The 23,851-nt window shown below is 36.8% G+C and overlaps 1 protein-coding gene across 3 annotated transcripts in view; it reads right to left on the bottom strand.

Moving 5' to 3' along the window:
* Positions 1-23,851, bottom strand: part of LOC117417940 (inositol polyphosphate-5-phosphatase A-like) — a 125,366-nt gene that overhangs the window by 17,398 nt on the left and 84,117 nt on the right. For all 3 annotated transcript variants that reach the window (XM_034925741.2, XM_058985244.1, XM_034925742.2), the window contains 3 exons: positions 21,057-21,141; positions 4,601-4,696; positions 3,975-4,049 (listed from right to left, as the gene is read on the bottom strand). In XM_034925741.2, the coding sequence (XP_034781632.2) occupies positions 3,975-4,049; positions 4,601-4,696; positions 21,057-21,141 (256 nt within the window). The remainder of the gene's footprint in view (positions 1-3,974; positions 4,050-4,600; positions 4,697-21,056; positions 21,142-23,851) is intronic.

Genomic DNA, 23,851 nt, shown 5'->3' with positions numbered 1-23,851 from the left:
AGAAATATATGAAGAAGAACAAAAAGCTATCAGGGGCTATCTGTGGCCTGGCTTATAGAGATGTCAAAAGGTGTAATTGTGGAATGATTGATTGGTAAGATATCAAAAAACATCACTGTGATGCTTGGTGACATTAAAAGCCACCAATAAGGGGGAAAAGATTAAAGGTCATTTCATTTTATTTTTGCTTTCACTGCAGATGTTCCAGCTTTTCAAATGTTCATATTTCTTCTTAAACAATAGGTATGTCTGTATTTTTGCACTGAATGTAATATGGTCTAAATAAACCCTATCAAACTAAAACTTAACTGGGGTTTTGAATTATAGGAATACTAAAAGTACATATAAAAATAGATATTCAGCAAAAGGGAATATATTGCAATCATTATCTGGCCCCTGCTGGAGTTTTACAGAAGACAAAACACAATTTAGAGGCTCACATGCTCTGTTAGAGTTGTCGTTTTCCATGGCGTTGGTACACAAAGGACTCTATTTAGATGTGCCGATGTTCAGATACACCCTCCTGTATCTTAATATCTTCAGATTTGTATCTGGTGATTGACCTCTACTCCTCCATTGCACACTGTATGAAATACAGGCATCACTACTTAAGTTCTGTACTGAAGTGCATTCAGGGCCAAGCATTTAACTGATAATGGTTTACTAATATCTACTTTTTAAAATGCTACCAATAATATTCAGTTATATGGTGAGTGCAGTTTCATTACCAGTATGTATGCATTTGAATATTTGTCTCCTGGAGCAAGAAACATAATATCAGGTAGGGCAGTACAAAACTAAAGTAGCCATTTCAAATGAGCATCCATAAAATATAGTTACGATGCAGCTTCAGGTAAACACTGTAATCGATAATCCTACATTAGAGCATATACTTAACATACACGCTATTGTACAGTTATGCGCAGCAGTAAGAATTATACCTCATGTGTACTGTGAAACTGTTATATGTGCTTCAGTAAGGTCACTTTTTATTTAGAAGGGTGGAATATAACTACTGATACCAGTGACAGCTGAACTATTAAAAGAAGCATTGCTGACAGAAAAGTTCATCACCTGCTGTAGGAGTCCCTCTGCGCACAGATTCCTTCATTACTGCAGAGACTCCACACAGATAAAGTTCAAATAAAAAGGTCCTGAAAAATCAATTGCACTTGAGCAGTGCAGGCGGATCTCCGTGCAGACGGCTGCTCAAATCCCTGTGTGCAATGGCTCAGCGGACCTGCAGAGATTCCCAAACACCATCGCAGAGCGGCTAAGGAAAATGTAATCTTCCCAAATACTCATCAGGACACTCCATCCTTGCTGCCTGACAGCACCACTTATAATTAATTTCGATGGGAATATCGACTAAACAAAGCTATAAATCATAGAAAAAGTCAATAGGCATGGACACATTCAATCATGTCCCAACCAATGATTACTCCTCTCAAAATACAATAATTATTTTCGAGAGCCAGCTTGAATTAAATTCCTGTCAGGCCAGTACAAGTCTGTAGTTGATGAAGGATGCAATGGATTTTTTTTTTTTTTTGGAATTTGTTGCAGGGACATTTATCCTTTTGGAAAGGTAGTTTGTTTTATAAGGATCACAGTACTGTGTGTTTAACTAGACCATGACGATTAGATTATCTCTGATGGCTCATTATATCATTTATCTTTCTGTATGTAGTCGATCTGGAAGAGCACTTCCTCCCCCTCCCTTCAAAGCAACCTTGTGCCTGGATGAAACAACCATAGATTTTGAAATTTTACTTTGAGGCTGAGGAAAATATGAAGCTAACAATACGCACTTTGAAAAAAAAAAATACTGGAAGACCATAATTTTTCTGCCACTGAGATTCACAGGTTTATTGACAGGAACGACCTTGTTCCACATATTAAACTGCAAGGCATCGTGACATCTATAATTGCTATTAAATCAGTTTTTATTAAAACACTGGCAGTATATCTGATAAGACAAGTTGTCATTCACACATTCTGACATCATTAAAGAGGCATTTGACCCTTGTAGAAATTATTACAGGCTATATTTGTAAAATACAAGTTCATCCTCAATTGAATCTTTATCCTTCTGCACCATTCACAATGGTCGCCTCTGTTGGCATAATTATTTTATCTTTTGAAAATAGTTCTTCAGCTGCAGTTCATCTGGGAAGAAAATGTCTTTTTGTAGCACAATGTTGTCTTTCAGGTTTAAAAAAAAAAATGTGTTAACAGATAGCAACTGTTTAAAGTTGCAAAACAGTAAAGCAGTTTGAATATGAGCTACTCTGTAAATCCACTCTGTAAATCCATTGTACAGGGATTGCTAACTGGTACTGCAAATCACATACTGGTGAAGGCACAGGATTTTATCATTGAGGTGTCACCCTATTTCTAAACACACAGCAAGACTGACTGATCCTAGGGACTATACCCTCAGTAAGTGAATAGGAAAGGGTTCAAATATATTGAAGTATGTATAAGATGACGGACAGGCAACGATTGCATTCGTCATGCATGATTCGTACTACAATAGGCCATCTTCGTTATAAGAAGGGTTTGAAGTTAGCCTGTATATATATATGTATATATCTATATCTATATCTATATCTATATCTATATATTACGGCTATATATATATATATATATATATATATATATATATATATATATATATATAAATATTACGGCTGCTCCTAATTAACAGATTAATCAGACCTATTAATCAACTAAAGAGTTTATCGCAGATTTTTTTTTTTTGGGGGGGGGGTTACAATTTAATTGGGAAGAATTTTATTTTTGTATATAAAATAAAACCAACCAATAAAAGATCTGCATTTTCTCCATGGCATAAATAGTTGAAGGTATTCTCTGCCTCGGCTGATGGTATTGAGGAAGTTTAACCAATGGGAGAGTCAAAGATCTGCCCTGGTTTTGCAGCTGTCCAATCGTGAGTGAGCAGAAGCGGGACATAAATATGCGCGACATTGCCTATTATAAAGTGTTATTGAGAATTATATTGAGAACGTCAAAGTAATATTTCGATTTACTTTTCAGAAATAAAAAAAAAAAAATGTCATCAGACAATGACGGCATCATAGTCGATTTGGCAATATGGAACAGCACTGGCTATAGCAATCTAAGGATATCTAACGAAGTCAGCACAAAAACATAAGAGTTCCCAAAGTCATTTGCAAGCCACTGTTACACTCAAAACTTTTGGACAAACACGGATTTATGTTCAAATGGATAATCAGAAGCGTAGGGATACAATACATCACAGTGAGCAAGTAAGAACTGGCTTTCAGAGGGCACGATGAAGGCACCAATTCCTCAAATACAGGTAATCATGTGTAATTACTTTCTAGAAGATTTTCTACGACAGCATGCTAAACAATCACTTGTCAACAGCCACTGTATTCTCGGGTACCTCTAGCAAGATTCAGAATGACTTAATCTCTTCTGTGTCTCAGGTTTTGCTAGTTGCAATAAAAGGAGAAGTACAGGAAGCCAAGTACATAGCTGTAATAGTAAACGCAGCTCAGCTGTCTTGTGTTTTCAGGCATGTGACTGACAGTGGCCCGAATGAAAGGTTGTTCTGTGAAAATGTGTTACATTTACTAACACAAAAATAAAATAAAATGGCTTTTAAAAAGACTAAATTTCCATTGGTCTTTTTTTTTTTAGATTCTATTGATTTAGAAGTATTACTACGCAGGACAGCCGCTATAAGATCGTTACCTTTATTAAAAACGTGGACGAGTTAATATACCGATTAATCAACTAATGCCCATAGATTAACCAATCAAAAAATGTAATCGAGTGACAGACCCAATTATATATATATACATATATATATATATATATATATATATATATATATATATATATATATATATATATATATATATATCCATTACAATGTGTTAATTGTTTTGCAAAAGAGCCTATTAACAAAAAAAAAATGTTACCTGAATGCCATTGTTTTCTCGGAAAACATCTTGGTTAATATAATCAAAAAGCTTCTTTTCAAGTTGAAGCACAACCTGCAGATATAAGAGTATATTATTATTATATACAAACCAATGAACATGTGCTTGTTAGATGCATTCCATGTAAATGTACACATGTACACATACACAAGTCATAGTTGTTAAAGATATCATTGATTCTAAGCTTCTTAGTATTACAGATAAGACAGCATCAATTTTCCACAGTTCTAGTCCTATGCGCTCTTGAGGTAATACCCTCTAATTACTTCCATTGTTAAGTGAGCTCAAGTGAAGTGTCTTTTTGTACACTAAGTATGGCTTATCGTCTTAAAACAAAAATAAAAAATACATTCAACATATTTCAGAATACAACAATTTGGTTGTCTACTTTTCTTCCCAGTCATCCTATTCCTTATGCTATCTGTAAATAAACAGTATAATCTGATTTATATAAAATATTTCACTGAGACACTCAGTGGCTGCATAAGAACTATATACGGTTTAAGTGTAAAGGGTATACAACAACTTTACATGTTCCACTGTTGGTCTTTCTCATTTGTTTCTCTGATCCTTGTGTGTTTCTTGGGGTAAACTGAAATTCATACCTTTCGGTCATTATCCACCTCTCTGAATATTAACTTGTCTACTTCATTGGTGTCGGCTGCTTGAACGGTCTGCATTGTTGCTGAAGAACAAAGTATCTAAGGAAAGAGAAAGTACTGAGTTAAGATCACACTGCAAATAAAAAGGTCACAGTTTAAGAATAAATAAAAATGTGACAAAATAAATTGTACAGAAAGAACTGACTACAAAGTTGGCAGAATGTACAGATAGTTTAAAATGAAAGTGAAACCAGAAAAAAACATGACATGACAAATTAACTGTTTTGTTTTGTATCCCAAATATGAAGAGGGGATAAATGAAGAAATTGATTAAATATGTTGAAATAGAGAAAAGTTCAACTAAATATATTGTGTGTAAGTGTATACAATGATAATTGACTATTAACAAAACTGCTCCTTATAATCCTTTTCTGACACAAACCCAAGCACATTAAAATGCATTCTTCCTCAGTTGTCATCCAAAAATGAATAGCAGCTAAGAGTCTGTACCACCTGAAATGGTTTTAATTTCCACTCTTATGCCGACGACACCCAGATTTATTTTAAAATGAGTTCTGATGATGTAAAAGTAAACTCCAGACTATCAACTTGCCTTGACAAAATAGGGGCTTGGATGTCAAAAAATGTTTTGCAGTTAAATGCAAATAAAACTGAATTTCTTTTACTTGGCTCTAAAACAGCATTAAATAAAATTCCAAAACCAATGACTTTTGGCAGCCCCCCATTAGCTCTTCGCAAGCTGTGAAAAGTCTTGAAGTCTTATTTGATTCTACTCTTAGTTTTCAGCATCACATTTCAACCGTAGTGAAGTCTGCTTATTATCATTTACAGAATATATCTCAAGTCTGTTTGTATCTTACAGAATCTGACTTCAAATCTGAATTCATGCATTTGTTCATCCCATCTGGACTACTGTAACGCCTTATTGGCTGGTCTACCTTGTAAACTTATCAATCGCTTACAGCAGGTTCAGAATACAGCTGCACGGATTCTGACAGGTACAAAAAGATTTGAACATATTACACCTGTTCTTGCCCGCTTGCATTGGCTTCCGCTGAAGTACAGAGTTATTTTTAAAATGTTATTAATGACATTTAAGGCTGTCTCTGGAAATGGCCCTGCTTACATTAATGATATGCTTTTACCTTATGTCCCTGGATGCCAACTGAGCTGCTGATGCTGGGCTTCTGATGACTACAAAAAAAACGTAGCTCTTGTGGTGGAAGAGCCTTTAGTCATTATGCACCTGTATTATGGAACAATCTTCCAGTTGAAATCCGTAAAGCTGACTCAATAAATGCATTTAAATCAAATCTTAAAACACATCTTTATGCAGAGACCTTTTTGTAGATTGGGATGGCCTATTTTAGAATTTTGTTAATATGTATTTTATTTATTTATTTATTTTTCCCCATTTGTTTTTTTGCTATATTATTGTATATTATATTATTGTATTGTATAGTATATTTATTTGTCATGTGAAGTGCGTCGGGATGCCTTGGCATGAAAGGCGCTATACAAAACACATTTGATTGATTGATTGATTGAACTGAATTCCCGATCAATATGCCTTATAGCTGCACAAACCAAGTTTACAATTTTGACAACATTTCCATCATTGTAATGTTCTAATGATACCAAGACCCACCTTTTCCCAATGCTTGTTGACCTTTAGTACCAGGATTCAGTTCAATTCATTTTTTAACCTCTTTTTAACAATTAGTTAAACATTTTGCCATCTGTGTTTGAAGACAGTTTAGAATGAGATAATCCGCCACAAAACGGTTCCCATACCACACTGCTGCGACACTGGCCGCTTTAAATTCAGGGCACAGGTTAGTTAATCAGGTCAAGCCAACATAAGAAAAAAAAGCTCTTTAGACTCAAATGTCACAAATCAGTCCGGTTGCCTGAAACGGCACACCAGATTAGAACAAACACCCGAACAAATTTAAAGCAGAACAACCTCTCAGAGTCTCTAAAGCCAGTTTCTAAAGCCCTAACAAATCGCTCCATCTTTCACTCATTTAAACTTTCCAAACGAAGGGTCAATATGGTCCCCTGGCATCCAAATGCTAATGCGCTTAAGTGCGCTTAAGAAGCTTTCCCCAATGAATGGGCCAAAGAAGGGCTAAGAAAGGGCAAGCCGAGTTACTTTCACTATCAAAAGTCACTGTAGCTACCCCCGTTGTGACAACAATTCAAGAAATTCACGATTATTATTTTGAGTTTCCTGCTTTGCTATCTCCTAAATTCAGGATTTCTTTGGCAGAATATACATTTAGCACTGTTAAAAAGGGGACACTGCTTTTCACATCTGCTTCACAAAAAAAAAAAAAAAGATCTTATTCAAAGTAGCCTTTGGAGTTACTGACTTTTACAAGCATTGGGTTTACTTATTCTTTTCAGAATCCCCTCCTGTCAGTTTCACAAATCCAAAAATTAGCAAACCAGAAATCTCTTGTAACCTCAGCTCAGGCAGCTTGATCAATAAACTGCTTATTTAAGCACAGCACTATAGTTTTAGGGTAAAACAAAATAAAGAAAAAAAATTCCCCATTCATGTTAAAATTGATTCTATATTCCAGAAAACGAACCCCAAAGCAAGTGTTTATGAATTACTGGACAGCAGGGTCAAAGTTGCTTGTCAGTTGTGAGGGACTTCCCCCACCCCCACCCCCACCCATGTTTTAATGCAGTTGCTGCTCTATATAAACATAATGGCTCATGATAATGCACTTGCTGTAAACTTCACTTATTCCGATTCACTAGCTTAAATTTGGAAAACCGTAATTCAAGTTTTCAGACCTAGTAATAAACATATTCCTCCTTTTAGTATTGCATAGCCTTTCGATTGCGTCTCCATCTTCTGACACATGTCAGATGCCGCAGTTTCTCTTTTCTTCAGCAAGCAAAATCACTTTTCTTTTAAAAGCTGCATTAAAAAAATGTTCATGAAGTTCGCTGTGCAGCCATTTTAATATACCGGTACTGTACCGAGAGTAATATGTAGTGGGCCGTACTGTGTACAGTTGGTCTTGTTCAAGCACACCAGAATAATTGACATGTGCAAATGTAAATTGGCACCCTAACTAAAAACCTTGAATCAAAGTCGCTCCCCCCAAATTTGAATTTTTATTTTGGCCACAAATGTGCGACTTAAATTTGAGTAAATACGGTACATGTAAATTAAATCTTACTTGCGAAACGACATTATCTCCTGCAAATGTTCTATAGCACCTCTTTGCTTTTTAGACACTGAAACCAGCTGCTCTTTCTAACGGGGCGATGGCTCCTTTTCTGTTGCTGCTCTTTCTGTGTGACCCACAGCGCATACAAGACACCCTGGAGAGGATCAGCGGCTTCAACATCTCCCTAAATCCTTAGGGATGAAGCTCTCTTAACAGAGAAATTAAACAGTTCAGTTACAGATTGCAAACAAGATGCCTTTGATGACTAACACATTTTGTTTTGTTGTTATAGAAAAACAGAAAATCACTTTCCACTGCTGTTCACACAGGTTCTGTTTATCTCATTTGAGTCTGATTTATACACCCTCAGGCTGCCACCATCTGTGGAACCCTTTACTCAGATTGCCTTCTAATCCATTCTGAAATTCAGACCTATCCCTTTGTCCTTTCAAAAACAGAATTTCAACAGCAAAGTAAAAAAAAAAAAACACAAAACAGCTATGGCCAAAAGTTTTGGATCACTTAGAAGGTAGGATTGACACAATTTAAAAATAAATAAATAAATAAATAAATACATGAACATAATTTAGATCTTATGTAGTCAAACAAACTACAACATGATATTGCATAACAGTAGTACAGTATTTCATGTTAGATTTCAAAATGTCACATTTTTCAATTTTTGTCAGTTTTTCTATTAAGTATATGAAAAATCACAAAGCTGTACATAATTCAATATGTTAACGTAACATTATTCAGCAGATTTCATTTTACTTTATGAAGCAAAATTAGTTCATTCTATAGGGTGATGCAAGACCTTTGGCCATATATGTATGCAGTGGGGCAGCAGAGTGGAGTAGTGGTTAGGGCTCTGGACTCTTGACCGGAGGGTCGTGGGTTCAATCCCAGGTGGGGGACACTGCTGCTGTACCCTTGAGCAAGGCACTTTACCTAGATTGCTCCAGTAAAAACCCAACTGTATAAATGGGTAATTGTATGTAAAAATAATGTGTAAAAAATAATAATAATAATGTAATTGTATGTAAATAAAAATAATGTGATATCTTGTAACAATTGTTAGTCGCCCTGGACAAGGGCGTCCGTCTGCTAAGAAATAAATAATAATTAGATGACATGATCAGCAGTTCAACGGTGTGATTTGGTTAGGAACAATATGAACCAGCCATAAATCATTTCAGTTTCTCATGGCCTTTTACACCTGTTGATCCTTTTTAAGAATGATGCTTCAGAGAAGGGATATAAATTGCATAGATTCAATATGTTCAATATTTAACACATTTTCAAATCTGATTGTATGGTTTACGCTTCTATCTTAGATCTTATTTATGCTGGTAAAACAACACAGGAGGATTAGTGTGAATGGTCTTCAAGAAGAACCCAGTGGAGGTCCTGACACGGTTCTCAAATTGAGAGCACAACTCAGGAGATGTAACCTATTCATCTTAGGCATAATTTCTGGGAAACTTCTTTAAAACAATCCTTGTTCTTAAAAGTGCCATTCTTTACCTAATATCTTAAGGTCCCATTAAATTAATTTGTCACTGGCAGGATAATGGACAGGCCACAAATCACCAAGCTTAGGAGGGGGTCTGACAAGAGAACTCGGTGTCACCACAGGAAAACATTTGTGTGCTTGCTGTCGAAGAATGATACCCCTTTTTTAACTCCTCTGCTGCACCATTCTCCTAGGCCCAGGAGGACAAATTGCCCTCGGTGGTTCCTTTTCAGAGGCAGTGCAGCGCGCAAAGAATTGGGACTGAGCAGAAACACAAGGAACAGGACCATAAAAATTCATCACTTTGGCCTCCTGACCTCTCTCTGCTGGGGGTTCCAGACACACCCCTGTCCCAGTAAGCGACACTAGTGCAGGGGAGAGCAATTGAGCAGCCGGGCCCTGCAAAATTACTGACACAAAAAATATCTTAGCTACAGGAAAAGCCCACCAGATGCTGCATTGTCTTTCACTTTTTCTTTCTAAAGAAGTGGTTTGACAAAAAAAGAAGGGCTCTGCCACGTAGCATATTGGGTGGAATAAGTGGTGTTATTGTTTCAGGCCAGCTCTGTCACATTGCTGACTCCAGTACAAAGAGAGGCTGACGAAAGATTTAATCCTGACTTTTTCTTTAAGTCAGCAGCTTAAAACCAATCATGACAGATGTCTGCAAGACTGTTTAACATGCAAGATGCTTTAAACTCTCTCAAGGTAATAAAACAATTATTTATTTCTGGAGGTTGCCTTCCCGATAAATTTAATTTAAAAGAAAATACTAATGGCACTAAACACATGCTCCTTTCCACGCCGGATCTTTATTGCTCCAAGCAGCTCGTGTTTTGATTTCTTCTCTTAATGCTTATCTTTTAAAGGATGGCTAATGCTGTCTGATCCCATTGTAAGTGATAACAGAAACAGCACGCTGGAAAATAAATGAATGCTCTCCAAAGAGCTTGAATACGTTATGAATATTATAATCTATATTGACCTTAGTAATATATGTGTGTCTTTATCTATAGTAGACCAACCATCCTCAGTAAAGTAGGGTTTCTGAAACCTTCTTTGAAATAATATTCACACTTTTAACCCTACATTACAAAGGCAATGTTCCTACATCCACTCTGTAGAAAACCACAATGTAATTTCAGTTGATAACTTTTAGAAATACAAGCACTGCTGTGCACCTGTGATTTGGGCCAATTACAGATTATGCAAGTTAGTTAAGTAATATTTGTTACTGCTACAGCTCATTTTAAATCCCATCCATAATATATCTGGAGAATGAATTATGATACTGTATGGTAAAGCATTGATTTCACCTTATTAGTATTTTAAATTATACAGTACCTGAATTGCTTAGAAGTGGCAGTTTTCCTTAACACGTCTTTCATGAGTGAAAAGCAGCCAGAAGCAAGTCTATCCATTATACAGTTAAATAAAATATGTGTTTGTCCACATCCCTGACCAAAAGGTCAAGGTACTGTAAAGTGTCTCCAAAGTGCTCCCAAAACACATCACATCTGGAACATTGTTAAACAGCACGTAACCCAACACGGTATTATTATTATTATTATTATTATTATTATTATTATTATTATTATTATTATTATTACACACACCTTTTATTCTCATTCCCACCATTTCAGCATGTTGCCCAGCACAGAAACCTATACAGTTCAACAGCACATTGAGAAGGGAAGTACAGAGACCCAGCTCTGAAGTCTGAACTGCACTAAGCAACCATCTTGTGGGTGGGCTTTGTGATACATTTTACCAATTTTTCATGCCCATCCCTCTAAATGTGACCCTGCTCCAAAGCCTTTATATCCCTGACAACTTCACGCAGGAAAACATGCAGCCCCTCTGATAGCATGAAATCGCGAACAAAGGCTCTGCTGGAAGAGAAGGGGGCACTGAGGCAAGATACAGCCTGAGACCCGCCTGGTTCCAGCCAGAAACAGATGTTAGTTAAACCCTAACTTTGAGCAAGCTGAAAGGAAGGCCTTGTAGAAGAAATGGGCCTTAAACACATTGTTTTCAGGCATTTTAAAACAAAACAAAAAAGGGGATTGGGCAATATGTCTGTCACAGATAAATCACTACAGAGAAAGCTAAATTGAGGGCATGAATTTAAAGTGCGGCATTACGGTGCTCTTAAATATTACCTGATATTTATCCTGGGTTGTGAAAAGGATGGGTGTTCTCTGATTCAGTGGGCTACTGTTTAACAGGCCCAGTTACATGTAATGTATCTTTAGCTACTAAATTGGAAAGAAAATGTAGTGCCAGTGCATGCTGCTGTGAAGCATTTCAAGTCATGGACTTATCACTTTCTTCTTCTACAGGTAAGTAGTCTTAAATCACCAAGCTGAGTGATTTAAATATATAATAATAATAATAGTAATAATAATATCGAATTAAAATTGTGACAATTATCATAATCTTACCCCCCCCCCCCCCCCCCCCCCGCAATATACACATCATTCAAAACTATTTTGGTCAGCTATATCACACTATATTTTAAACATCAAGGTTGAACCTGAATAATTTGGAAACATTGCCTGTTAATAGTTTTTTTTGTTTGTTTTTGTTTTTTTAAATTCACCAAATGCTCAAATTTATACATAATTTTAAATGGGCAAGGTAGTAAACAAAGTGACAAAAATAATTACTCTTTTCCAAAGTATGCTGAACAGTACTGTATTTTCCTTGATTTCAAGGAAATTTCAGTAATTGAAAAAACATCAGAATGAAATTGGGATTCTGCCTCTAAGTTCAAATTGACAAATAAGGAAATACAGATTTCAATATATTGTTACATAACTGTGTAAAACAGCAATTACTGTTCCAGGATCAACTTGGCACATAGCAGAGCCACTGAAAAAAACTGTTATTGTTCCTTTGCAAAGCACCAGACTGCATTAGTCAAAAAATAGACTGACATCATACAAACAAGTACTATTGAAACACACAAAGACCCACTTTATGCTCCTGAGTTTATGGTACGTTGCATTGCACTAAATGAAAAGCCACTATTATTAGGAGCTGTTTTCTATCAATTTTCTAAGCAATGGAATATAAAAAGCCAAAGCTCCATTAAAAAATTTAATGAGGGCATCAAATAAACAACATGTGATCAAACTGTAGTATTTGTAAAATAAGAAAGACTTGTTTCATAAGAAGACAGCAGTGTTTAATTAATCTTTTTATAGGGTACCATAAACATCCTGTAAACCAGATTAGTGTCTGGGTGTAGTTTTTGAAAAAGCTAAATGTACAAAAACCTGAACCTTTTGGAAAATGTGTGAAATCTAGTAATAGTACAGCAATATCGACTCTCCGTTTTAGTCTCAGCTCAGAGCTGCAGTTCACTCTTCACTGTGTTCTAGCTGTAAGCAAGAGAACGAGTATCGTTTCAACTTGGGGAAACCATGCCAAGTTCTTCTGACCTTGTTTGCAAGCTCTGGTTGCTTGGCTAGAAATTAAACCTGTTTGGCAATCAATAAACACACTTCTTGGTAACAATATAATCAATCAACATATCAATTCATCTCTGTAATGTAAGAAAAATCAAAGTGATTATGCAGAAACCAGTTTAGCTTGATCAACAAAACAGATGTTAAAACAACGAGGCTGTGAATAAGTTCATTTTTAATGGACAACACCCTTCATGGAACTTTATCAAAGAATAAAGCTGTGTGCTGTCTCAATCATGAGGAAACTTAAAGTCACGTGACCTCAATATCACAGAGGTTAAAATCAAGGTCATGAACACATTTAACCTGCAGTGTTTTTACCTATAGAGGATACTGAATGATCGTTATAAAAACTGTATACCACGAACAATCATGCAGTATTCTGTTTATACCACAAGTATATATTTAAAATAAATAGCAATCAAATGTTAAATCAGTTAATTCATGGATTATTTTGCTTGATGGGTCTTTGCAATTATCAGACTGTGCTTCGACGCAGATTCATTTCGAATCCTGTTTATGGCCTCTTTGCAGCTGTATTTAGATAGAACCTTGAGCTCAGTCTGAAAGTTCACACCATCTCTGTTGTTTTCTACCTGTAACAGTTTTAATGAAGGGGCTGCAGGCTGCTCAGATAAGGCAGATGCAGTCAGATAGTAGCTGGCATTTCTTGACTAAACTCGTTCTCAAGGAAATCAGAGTCCAAATAAAAACAACAATAGAAATCTGAAATTATTTCAGACATTTTAAAGTCGTTACAAAACACGTATAGGTGGCAATATTGTTTGAACTACCGACACACAGTTCCGTCCTGAACTTCAGCAGCACAGCACTGGACTGGAATGCAAACAGACACATTCGAAACTAGTCCCGGTAAGCATGTTATCCCACTCATGTTATACACTCACGTTATCCCACTTGAGTGAGATAACAAAAATATATCCCACGCTAGACATACCCACTCTTGTGTTATAAAGTTGTGTGCCAAATGTAAAGTCAATATTGCAAAGAATCTGATCTTCATCAGCAGCAAAAGTCATATGACCACAATATGGCACCCATATTAAATCATAAGTGAAGGAAAGGGTACTGTTACCTTTCCATAATATCTCAGACAGTTGCAGCTGACTTTAAAATAGCTCAAAAAGTAAAGTAGTATTTCTGTATGACAAAATTGTAATGTACTTAGATATCACTTTGTTTAAAAAAAAAAAAAAAAAAAGTATCACTCAGCCTGCAAATAAGATCTGAAAGCGTCAGTGAGACAGCTGACAACTCACTTCAAACAGATGTTTCTAAACATTTATTACTGGAACAGTTTACAGAGGGACACGACTTGTGTTTTATTGCTTTATTTCATGATGCTGACAAACTGTGGTAACAGCATGTTTTGGCACAAGTGTGAGTTTGCAGTCGTGCGCTGATATGGGCAGTAGTTATGGAAGCTCATATTGTACAGCATTTGGCATCAACACTCCACCTAACAGAAGACCTTTTATCAAGAATAGAGCTCTAACATGTGAGCATCCACTAGAAAATGATTTTCTTTTCCTCATGAAAAGCTAAACTGAAGGAGGAGGGGATGGGGGGCATCTGTTCTGTTTATTAGAACCCCGTTTATTTGTGCTGTTTCAATTATCTTAAAAAGAACAGTCAGTATTTTTCGACAAAGTCATCATTAATGAATAGAATGCTGTACATTGTCTGTTGACTGGAGTGTGTTGAAGCTCTCGAGTTAAGACCTCCCGTTACAAAAATAAATAAATAAATAAATAAACAAATAAGCAACCTGTCAACAGAGCTCTGCTGGAGGCCTCAAAGACAGTCACAACGAGGCTCATGGCAGGAGAAAAAAAGGCCCCCAAGCTTCCAAATGTCCATCAATCACAATCAGTGTCACCTCTGTGATGAATGGCAGGTGTGGCAGCACTGAGCACCAGGCTGGGATGTGCGGTGATGACCGTCCCTGGCACTGCCGTCACCCTGTGTCACACCATCGCCCTCCGAGTCTCTCCAGCTGCCAGTCGCCGCTCTCCCAGACACAAGCACAATGACAAAAGAAAAGCCAGGGCCCAGTTCAAACACACGATTATTAATTACACTAATGACGCTTAGCGCCCCCCCCCCCCCCACCCCATATAAAAGAATGCCAGATAATTGTGTTTAATTTGTGAATGTTTTAATTACGCAGCCGGGATCTATTTGGCAAATCTGATCAAAGTGCCATCTCTTCAGTTCCGCCCTCTAAGAGCCTTCTCCGTTTCTCTTTTTGTATTCATTTACATCTCAAGCAAAGACAGTGCTTGCGGTTGCCCACTGGGAATAGTATGCCTCTTATTGTTTCACTGTGTCATCCTTCACATAATGAAGCTTTATAAAGCCGCCAGTGCTGATAAAGTTTAATCTTTTCTGAGTCCACAAATTAAAACTTGGTTTACGGCCACATGCTGCCCTGATTCTCTAGGGATCTAAAGCGTGCGCCCCCTCCCCAGGAACAATGCACTCAGCTGCTCCAATACCAGCCCACTCCCAGCCTCTGGAATGATGGAAGCAAAAACAATTGCATCATTTAATTTACTGTTGCAACGATGATATGGCTCATTGGCCCCTCGTTGTTTTGAAGATGGATTTAATTAACCTCCAATGAATCTTTGCCCGAAAGGCTGGCAGCAGCAGGGTTGGAATCACTGGTGTCAAAAATCCCAGCAAAGTGAGAGGTAATCAGTGATACCGTGATGGCTAAACGGATGGGTCCCAAAATTAATTAGCTTGACTAATGTACTGCATACATAATTACACAACAATGTTCTGATTTATATTGGGGGGACAAAGGGCTAATCAAAGTAAGGATAAGAAGGAGGGGAAATTATATAGTGTTCCGAAATGATTTTTTTTTTAAATGTTTTTATCTCTAAATAAAGACTTCTGTGCAAATGATTTGCCCTAAAAACATCATGTATAATGCAAATACACAAATCTGATGCTTTCCATGTATACTGTAATGCAGCTTGCAGTAGAAGAAAGAATGATTGCCCTGCTTGTCATTAAATACCATTTAATGACAAGTCACACCTTTAATTTCATGGTACCCAATGGGGGAGATTGATGCATACACACAGAATAACAGCCAGTCAAAAATGAAAACAAATAACAGGATTTGTTTACACAGGAATGAAATAAGACATATTAGAAAACAGCCCACTGTAATGAAGCTGTAAAGCATTTCCGATTTAAAAAGGAGCTCTAACTACCAGATGGAAAATTTCTAATGGAAGCTAGGGAAGGCCACATGTGATATCTATGCATAATGTAATCTGCCTGATAGCAATGATAAACTCAAATTGAAACAGGCACAAGGCATGTCATGTGTACAGTCTATCATGTCAGCAATTACCCTCTGCATTGGCCTGTACTGTATAAGACCACCCTTTTCAAGAAATCTAATTTAGATTCGATTACATTTCATTACTAAGATTTTAAATATACTACGTGTTATCTGGGATAATATTCTTTAGTGGTGGGGTGGAAAAATGTCATCTTCACTGATCCAAAAACCAAGATGCTACATCCAGCAACTGGAATTCACAAATATATTGAGAAATATACTGAGAAAAAGAGCCCTTGCCACTAATGTCAGATATTTATTAAGATTACGTGTGAATGGCCTGAACATTTGATCGGCTATTATATTCTTTAAAAAAAATAATTTTGCTGTTTTTATCGTCTGTTACAGTCTGCATTCTCTGGTAATCCCCTCTGTGTCTCAGACCAGAGATCATTGTTGATGGGACTTCGTTTCAACAAGCTACAATGAGCTCTTAAGTAACAGATCCCATCAAAAACCACATGGCTATCAAGTCATGACACAGTGGATTTTATGAAGTAGATAGTGGGTAAACAATGAGGATACTTTTCCCAGAGCCTGTGGCACCTTTACAGACACTATTATTATTAATAGGTTGCAGCTTGATAATGGGCTGAGAGTGGTATTGGTGTAGCCCATCACAAGGTCCAGTCATGCCTTTATTAATGTGCTGTTTCTGCGGGAAGGGTAGACCACCTTCGGAGAGCTCAGTGACACCATTAGGACCCACGTGGCTGTGCCTTTTGTCTCCCTTTGAAAAGCCCTCTGAATAAGGGTCAATTGTAGTCAATTCTTTCTGTCTGCTGCAATTAATTGTTCCGCCAACTCCGGGCTAATTATAGCCTTTGGTTACTGACCTCCCCGTAAAAATATGTGAAGAATTTTGCACCTGTTCAACCCAGGACAAAGCCAAGAAAGACCCGAGCATCTAGATGACAGTGCCCTCCATTAGGAGTGTGTCACATGGGTGTATATGACTTTGGGAATGAGTACCTACACAATGAGCGACTGGTACTTAATTCCCAAACAGCTACTGCCACACATACGAAGATAAGGCATAAAAACATTTAAAATAGGAAACTGCCATTTACCAACCAAAAAAATAAGGACAGTATATGAATAATAATTTGCATTAAAAAAAAAAGATTTTAAAAACTGCAGTAAAGCACTAACTAAACTTAGATCTGAAGCAAGCAACAGTTGTGGTATATAAAATTGGTGTTCCAAGTGCTTCTAAGAAATGAAATCCCATCCATAAAGCAAATACAATTTAAAAAATAGCAAAAAAAAGCATGTATGTAGTTTTATTAATTAAATGTTTTTGTTTCACTAATAATACCATTTATTTTAAATTTCTGATACCACCAGACACTTTAATCCTCCTGCCTGGAGACTTTCATGGCCCACAGCCCAGCTAGTGTGTGAAGCCTCCATTTCCTGCTTCCATTTCTGAAGCCCTGTTGGTCTAAAGCCCCCCTGTGGGGAAGATCCTCCCTCATGCCAAGAAAATCAATCGGGAACATCTGCCTGAACAACTGGAGGGGAAAGGGCACCTCTGCATGCTAAAGGAACAAAATGACAGCTAGGATCAGACACCGAGCTGCAGGTAGCTGAACACATTTATGGAAAAGGGGTCATGACCCTGTACATTTAAACACTTTTTTTCCATCGCTGAAAGCGTCTTGCTCTATTTACCCATCAGCGAGAAAGGAAATGTGATTCGAGGAAGACGCTGAAGTACAACATTTAACGTCCTTCCTAGTAATCTTGAAAATGTCAACAGGTGGGCATTGGATTGCAGGGTAAATTGTCGGAGATAAATTAATTTCTAATTCTGACTTGGAGGTGTAAAAAACGATATATTACAATGGGCCTCCTCACAAGTGAAGTGAGTTTCCCCACATACTGACAGTTGAACACAACTAGGCATAAGCTGCTATAGATCCTGGTCAGTGATTCACAGCCCCATTGCACTAGTGAGGGGCCTGGCCACTCTTTAGATGTACCAGCTCTGCACTTAGGAACAGTCCCATGCTGTGCTCTTACCGCTGCATCCAATCCATAGACAAATAGCATCCTTCTCTCTTATGCACATATTAAAAGCAGGCTTTCAAATACTTGGTCCGCTGCAACCACTCAAAGAGTTGCTAGGGCCTGGCGATTGAAGATCGCTTTGCATATAATTGCCATTGTTTTTGAGCAACTTTGTTCTATGAAGTAAAAAGGTGGTTCCTTTCGTCTGCCACCATGGGTGGCTTGAGGAATACAGAACTCAGCAGTCCTTTGGAGAAACAAGCTTGAAATTAAATAAACACCTAACTAGGGGCAAATCTGTTTTTTATTTGATGACATATTTAGAAGCACTAAAGGCCACTACTTTTTCCATTGTGCCATGAGATTCTCTTATTTACAAGTCTGGATCTTGTTCTGGCCCAACTCTAAACTATGGCCCGATGTAATAGTTACTAGGCAACTACTAGACAGAAGCTCCTCTTTAGAAATAACAACTGTTGCACAACAGGAGTCAAAAGGAAACAGCGTAGCCTAGTGGAAAGGAGGCAGAGTAGCCTAATGAAAACAAGAGTGTATTACGGGTACCTTGGTTGCTGTGGATCATACCAATTTAGAGTTTGGTTCAAAACAGGCCTGTTAAATTTTTATATTAATTTTGAATTGTTCGATACACGGTTAGTCCCAGGATTTATATTTTAATGACCTATAAAGAAATACAGTTAAATTAATATTTAGTGGCTAACTGAAACTAAAACCTGGAGTCCAGCGACCTACAGGGGCCAAGGTCTGACACCCCTGGCCTATCGGTGAGGAAGCAGTATATATACCTGTTAGTCTGAGCTCAGTAAGAACCTCTGCAGTAGATTTAACTCATCATAACTCATCGGGCTTCACTTTCCCCACAATGTTAAACAAATGAGCAATTATATTTCAGTGGTGCTGTCCTGGATTGAAATAGTTGACCCACCAGATATTGCAGGTATGGGTTCATTTCTTAATTACTGGTTGCTACCTGTTGACAACAAAGGTCATTGAAAAGGGCTAAACATGAACACTGACTTTTAATCTATTCAAACTCAGCGACCTTAATAACGACATGTGAAAAAGCATTAACACCCAGAAATCTGTGTACCCAGCTTTTCAGTGCTCACTTAGACTTTTTTTATTTTTTATTGCTGAATTGTCTCACATTGCCCCCCTTTTGTTATTAGCCATTTCAAATGACACCCCCCCTTTTAAAAACACATTTAGGACTTTTGAAAAAGAATAAGCATTCCCATTCTAACCTTGGTGAGACTGGGCAACACAATGCACTTGCTGGACAAACACAGCTGGGATGACCCTGATGAGGTGAATAATGAGCTTGAAATCTGCATTATCTGCTCAGTGACAAAAGCAGGGCCAATTATAATCAGAGTCTGAGCTTGGACCTGCTTAGCTACTCAGGCTAATAAATCATGAATGTGCTGTTTGCTCACTAAGGCTTTCACACCATTGAAGGAAGCTGAAGATTTCAGAGTCATCAGAAGGTTTGCGCCTCTGTAATAAATGCATTGAGGGCCAGACCTGCATCAGCCACCTGAAGGAGTCATGAGTTAGGCTGTGCAAGAAAGTGTTAAATGAACGTTAAGCATCTAAAGCAATCAGTAAAGTTAAGGTTTGCAAAAATATGGGTTTATGTGATATTCCATACGAAAGTATGAACTAATAAAATACATTTTAAAAAAAGTTTACTATTTAGGCATTAAGAAAGCTTAGAATGTTTAGTTTTCCAAAGTTCAAAACAATAAAGAGTCAAAGTCAGGAAGCAATTATGTTTCTATAGTATATATTAAATAACTGTCAATACAAAATCAGCACTTCACAAAGACAAATCCACTGTATGTACACCTAAAAACATACGTTTGACATACAGACACAGAGAGAGAGAGACTCCTCCATATACCCAGAGATTCTGAAACCCTCAATAGCATTACATAATGTCCTTTGCAGGTTTCGTCACAATTGCACTTTATGTGTGCATTGTGTGAGTTTGTATGCCTTTCCAACACAAAAATGCTCCATTACAAAGACCTGCTCTGAAAATACCAATCCTTTTTTTTTCTCTTGAATAACATCAATTAAGCATTCTTTAAGCGTAATGGCCAAAGTGAACAGCTTGTTTGGATGGCATTGCACCAGCATGCTTGCAGAGCCAGCTTCTAACTGACATTTACTTTTCTCTTCTGTGCCATCAGTTAGAAATCTTTGAGTGTATGACTGACTACTCTTGAATAATAAGCTATATTTCTATTTTCCATATATATATATATATATATATATATTTTATTGACTGGGTTTGAAAATGCAAATATATTACATATATATATATATATATATATATATATATATATATATATATATATATATATATATATATATATATAATAAAGTCTTGATTAATTCAGAAATGCAGTATAAAATTGGTAAGCATCAAGCTTAAAAAATCTATAAAAATCAATACAAAATTGTATCCCATGTTACCAGCTATGAGCCCTCATTTTATTAGAAACCAAGTCTGGCACACTAGCAGCGGGGCATGTGGCTAAAATGCATTCCTATTAAATAAGAAGCATTCTGATTTCCATGTCCTAACAACATTATTAATGATCTGTATTTCTTTTAAGGCAGTCAAGAAAGCACAGTGGAAGTTTTCCTATAAACACAAAACCACTCTTGTATTGGCTGTGCATTCAAAGTGTTAGCAAAAGGAAAAATGTTACATAGACATCAACAGCAATTGCATATACAGCATCCAGTATAAAAAGTGTTTTAAAACAGATGCCTCTCCAATAACTGTACTGCATTGTCAATTCACTGCAGAGTCTATCCAGTGACTTACCTCCACAACGAGTTTAGAATCCAACCTGAAGTTAAAATCTCCAAAGAGAAAGTGTGGCACCTTTTCAAACCTTTGGTCTGAGATCCTGTAAAGAGAAAAGCATTTATTTCATTTTTTTCACCTAACTATGTAACTATATTTCATTTGTACAACTAAAAAAGAAAAAAAAAAAAATCAAATGTCTTCACTTCTGAAAACAACAACAACAACAACAAAAATCATCTTTAGGGTGTAAATGTTAATCCTTGATCCTGTATATTGGAATTTCTGCCTTGTGTATAGTGCCACCTGGTGGTTAAACACTGTAAGGAATGTAACATACCACATTTCTATATACCCCTACAATACAATAGTTTACAATAGACCCACCATAAAATCACTACATCATTAAAATAAAGAAAAATAAAAAATCAGAATAATCTGAACTTTAAAATATTGTGGACCATTTATACTATGCTTATCACACTATGACTGAGACAGTACAATTATTATTATCCTTGGTCAGGGAGACACAGCAGTCGATCAACAGAAAGAAGCCAAAGGAAATAGCTTATAGTTTATATTAAAATTCAACTAAGGATCTATTATTAACTTCTTTACCTAATCATTTACCAAAAAGTGACCTTAAAAAGTGTAAAGATAAGAAAGTAAATAAAAGGACCTGCAGGTAATTGATGATACAGGATGCTTGCCGTGCGAATCAGGGGGATAAATCTTAAAGACATTACTCTAATAATATGTTTATGGTGCCATAAAAGACTCGCTAGTGTTAGCCTCTTCCTGCTATGGTGTCATAAAACTAAAGGCAGGCCTTGGAATCTGGGAAGGTATAACAGAACACTAACAGCCGCACAGAAATCTTTCAGAACATTCTTATCATGCAATTGGTTTGCAAAATATGGATCTTCCCTTAGCCCCTTTGAAGAAGGATCCCATTACCAAATGGTAAAGGGCAATGGTCTAGCAGATGGATCTACAAGAGTATTCTCATTTCAAGGTATTTTGCATCTATTTTTTAATGTGAGTGCCACCTTTAAATAATATCATCTTCTGATATGAATGATATTTCATATAAGATCATCTTCTGATATGCATGGTATTTCATAATGCTGAGCAACACACTGAACACTGAAGTTGTTTTTGAAGAAGGTGCTTACATTAAAATATGGATGTGAAGTAGGACAACTTTCTTTAAAGTCTGCAGTAGTGGTCCCACAGAGTATTTGATACACATTGAAAACAGAGGAATGTGGCAATACACACGTTCATTGTAAATACTGTATTTTTGGCGGTCACTTAGACAAAACGTATATCTTACAGACCCTTTGCAATTCACAGAAACAGGTGTCCTGCATACATCAGTTGTTTAGGTGGCAACAAGATAGAGAGTATTTTTTTTTTTTTTTTTATGCAACAGAAATTATAAAACTGTGTCAGGCTATCTTGTAAGGACAACAGCATTTCATTCTTACTATTGTATCATGTTCTGTGCTGGCTGCAGATGGTTTGTAGCTGCAGTAACTGGTATTCCTTTCTATTTTTAAGAATTGTTTATGAAAACAATTATAAAATATTGTTTTCTGCAAAAGATGCAGTGGAAAGAAAACTGATTTTAATACTGAGTAACACAGCAATACATTTGCAACCTTGTTTATTTGCTGATGCTAATTTTCAGAGTGCAATAAAAATGTGCTAATTATTGTTTTTTTTTACGCTTGTATAATTTTAAAACAAGGTATCTTAAATGGAAGTTGACACATGCTGGTACTATGATGATTAAAATACTGATTTACTGTTGCATGGTTACCCAACAATGAATGAAACAACTTTTAAATTATGGATTGGATTGATCTTACATAAAGTTTTATAGACAATGAAAACACACAATATTTAGTACTTTTCTGTTTGATTAAAATTAATTTCATAAGAACCTAGCAATAAAATAAGTTTCAGTTATTTGTAAGCCTTAATTCAATAAAATAAAATAAAAAAAGGTCAAATAAAAAAAATAAGAAAAAATAAATAATAATAAAGAAAAAAACAAAACCAATAGAAACTTTCCATAATATTTTCAGGGCAAATTGATGTTTTAACCAACACTTGAAACATTACACAATGGTGTCTCTTGAAGACTTGCTCACTTCTATCTTCAAAAGTCACAGCAAGCTAAGAAACAGCTCAAGAAGAACAGCAGTAAGCAACCGATACACATGCAAGCTCTGGGTGTAGCGGTGCCAATGATGGGATCAGTTGACATGTGGCACACTGATTTGGCTAAACGTTTCTCAGCACACATTGTAAGCGGAATCAGCTGCTTTATTCCCTTAATAGCCATGTCTAATGCGATAGCCTCAGCGGTTTTGTCCCGAGTCAAGGTATCAGCTGCAGGTCAGAAGGTAACACTCTGTTTACACGATTATTTCCTAAAGCACTTATCTTTCCCCGCGGTGTGAAAGTTGACTTTGCTCCCCTTTGTGAGGCCTAAAGAATTGGTAAATTAGCCACACTGAGCTGGAGCTCAATGGCTTGAGGTGGGAGGTCTGTAAAGCCCCCACTGTGGTGCCCAGCAGGATGCTTATTAGCCACGTCATCACAGTTCATTCATGCAAACTGTAACAGTGTCACCAACATTCCCACACAAAGACAAAGTTCTTCACACAGTCTATAAACATGCTTCCCCTGGCCAATTCATCGTGCCTTGACACTGCTGAAAAAGGGTTTTCAAAACACCGGCTCTCAATGAGGGAGAGCTATTCGTCAGGCTTCCTAGGAAAAGACAAAAACGGGGGTCAGCG

This window comes from Acipenser ruthenus, chromosome 13, assembly GCF_902713425.1.
Source record: "Acipenser ruthenus chromosome 13, fAciRut3.2 maternal haplotype, whole genome shotgun sequence".
Classification (NCBI taxonomy): domain Eukaryota; kingdom Metazoa; phylum Chordata; class Actinopteri; order Acipenseriformes; family Acipenseridae; genus Acipenser; species Acipenser ruthenus.
This window is presented reverse-complemented; position numbering and strand designations above follow the sequence as displayed.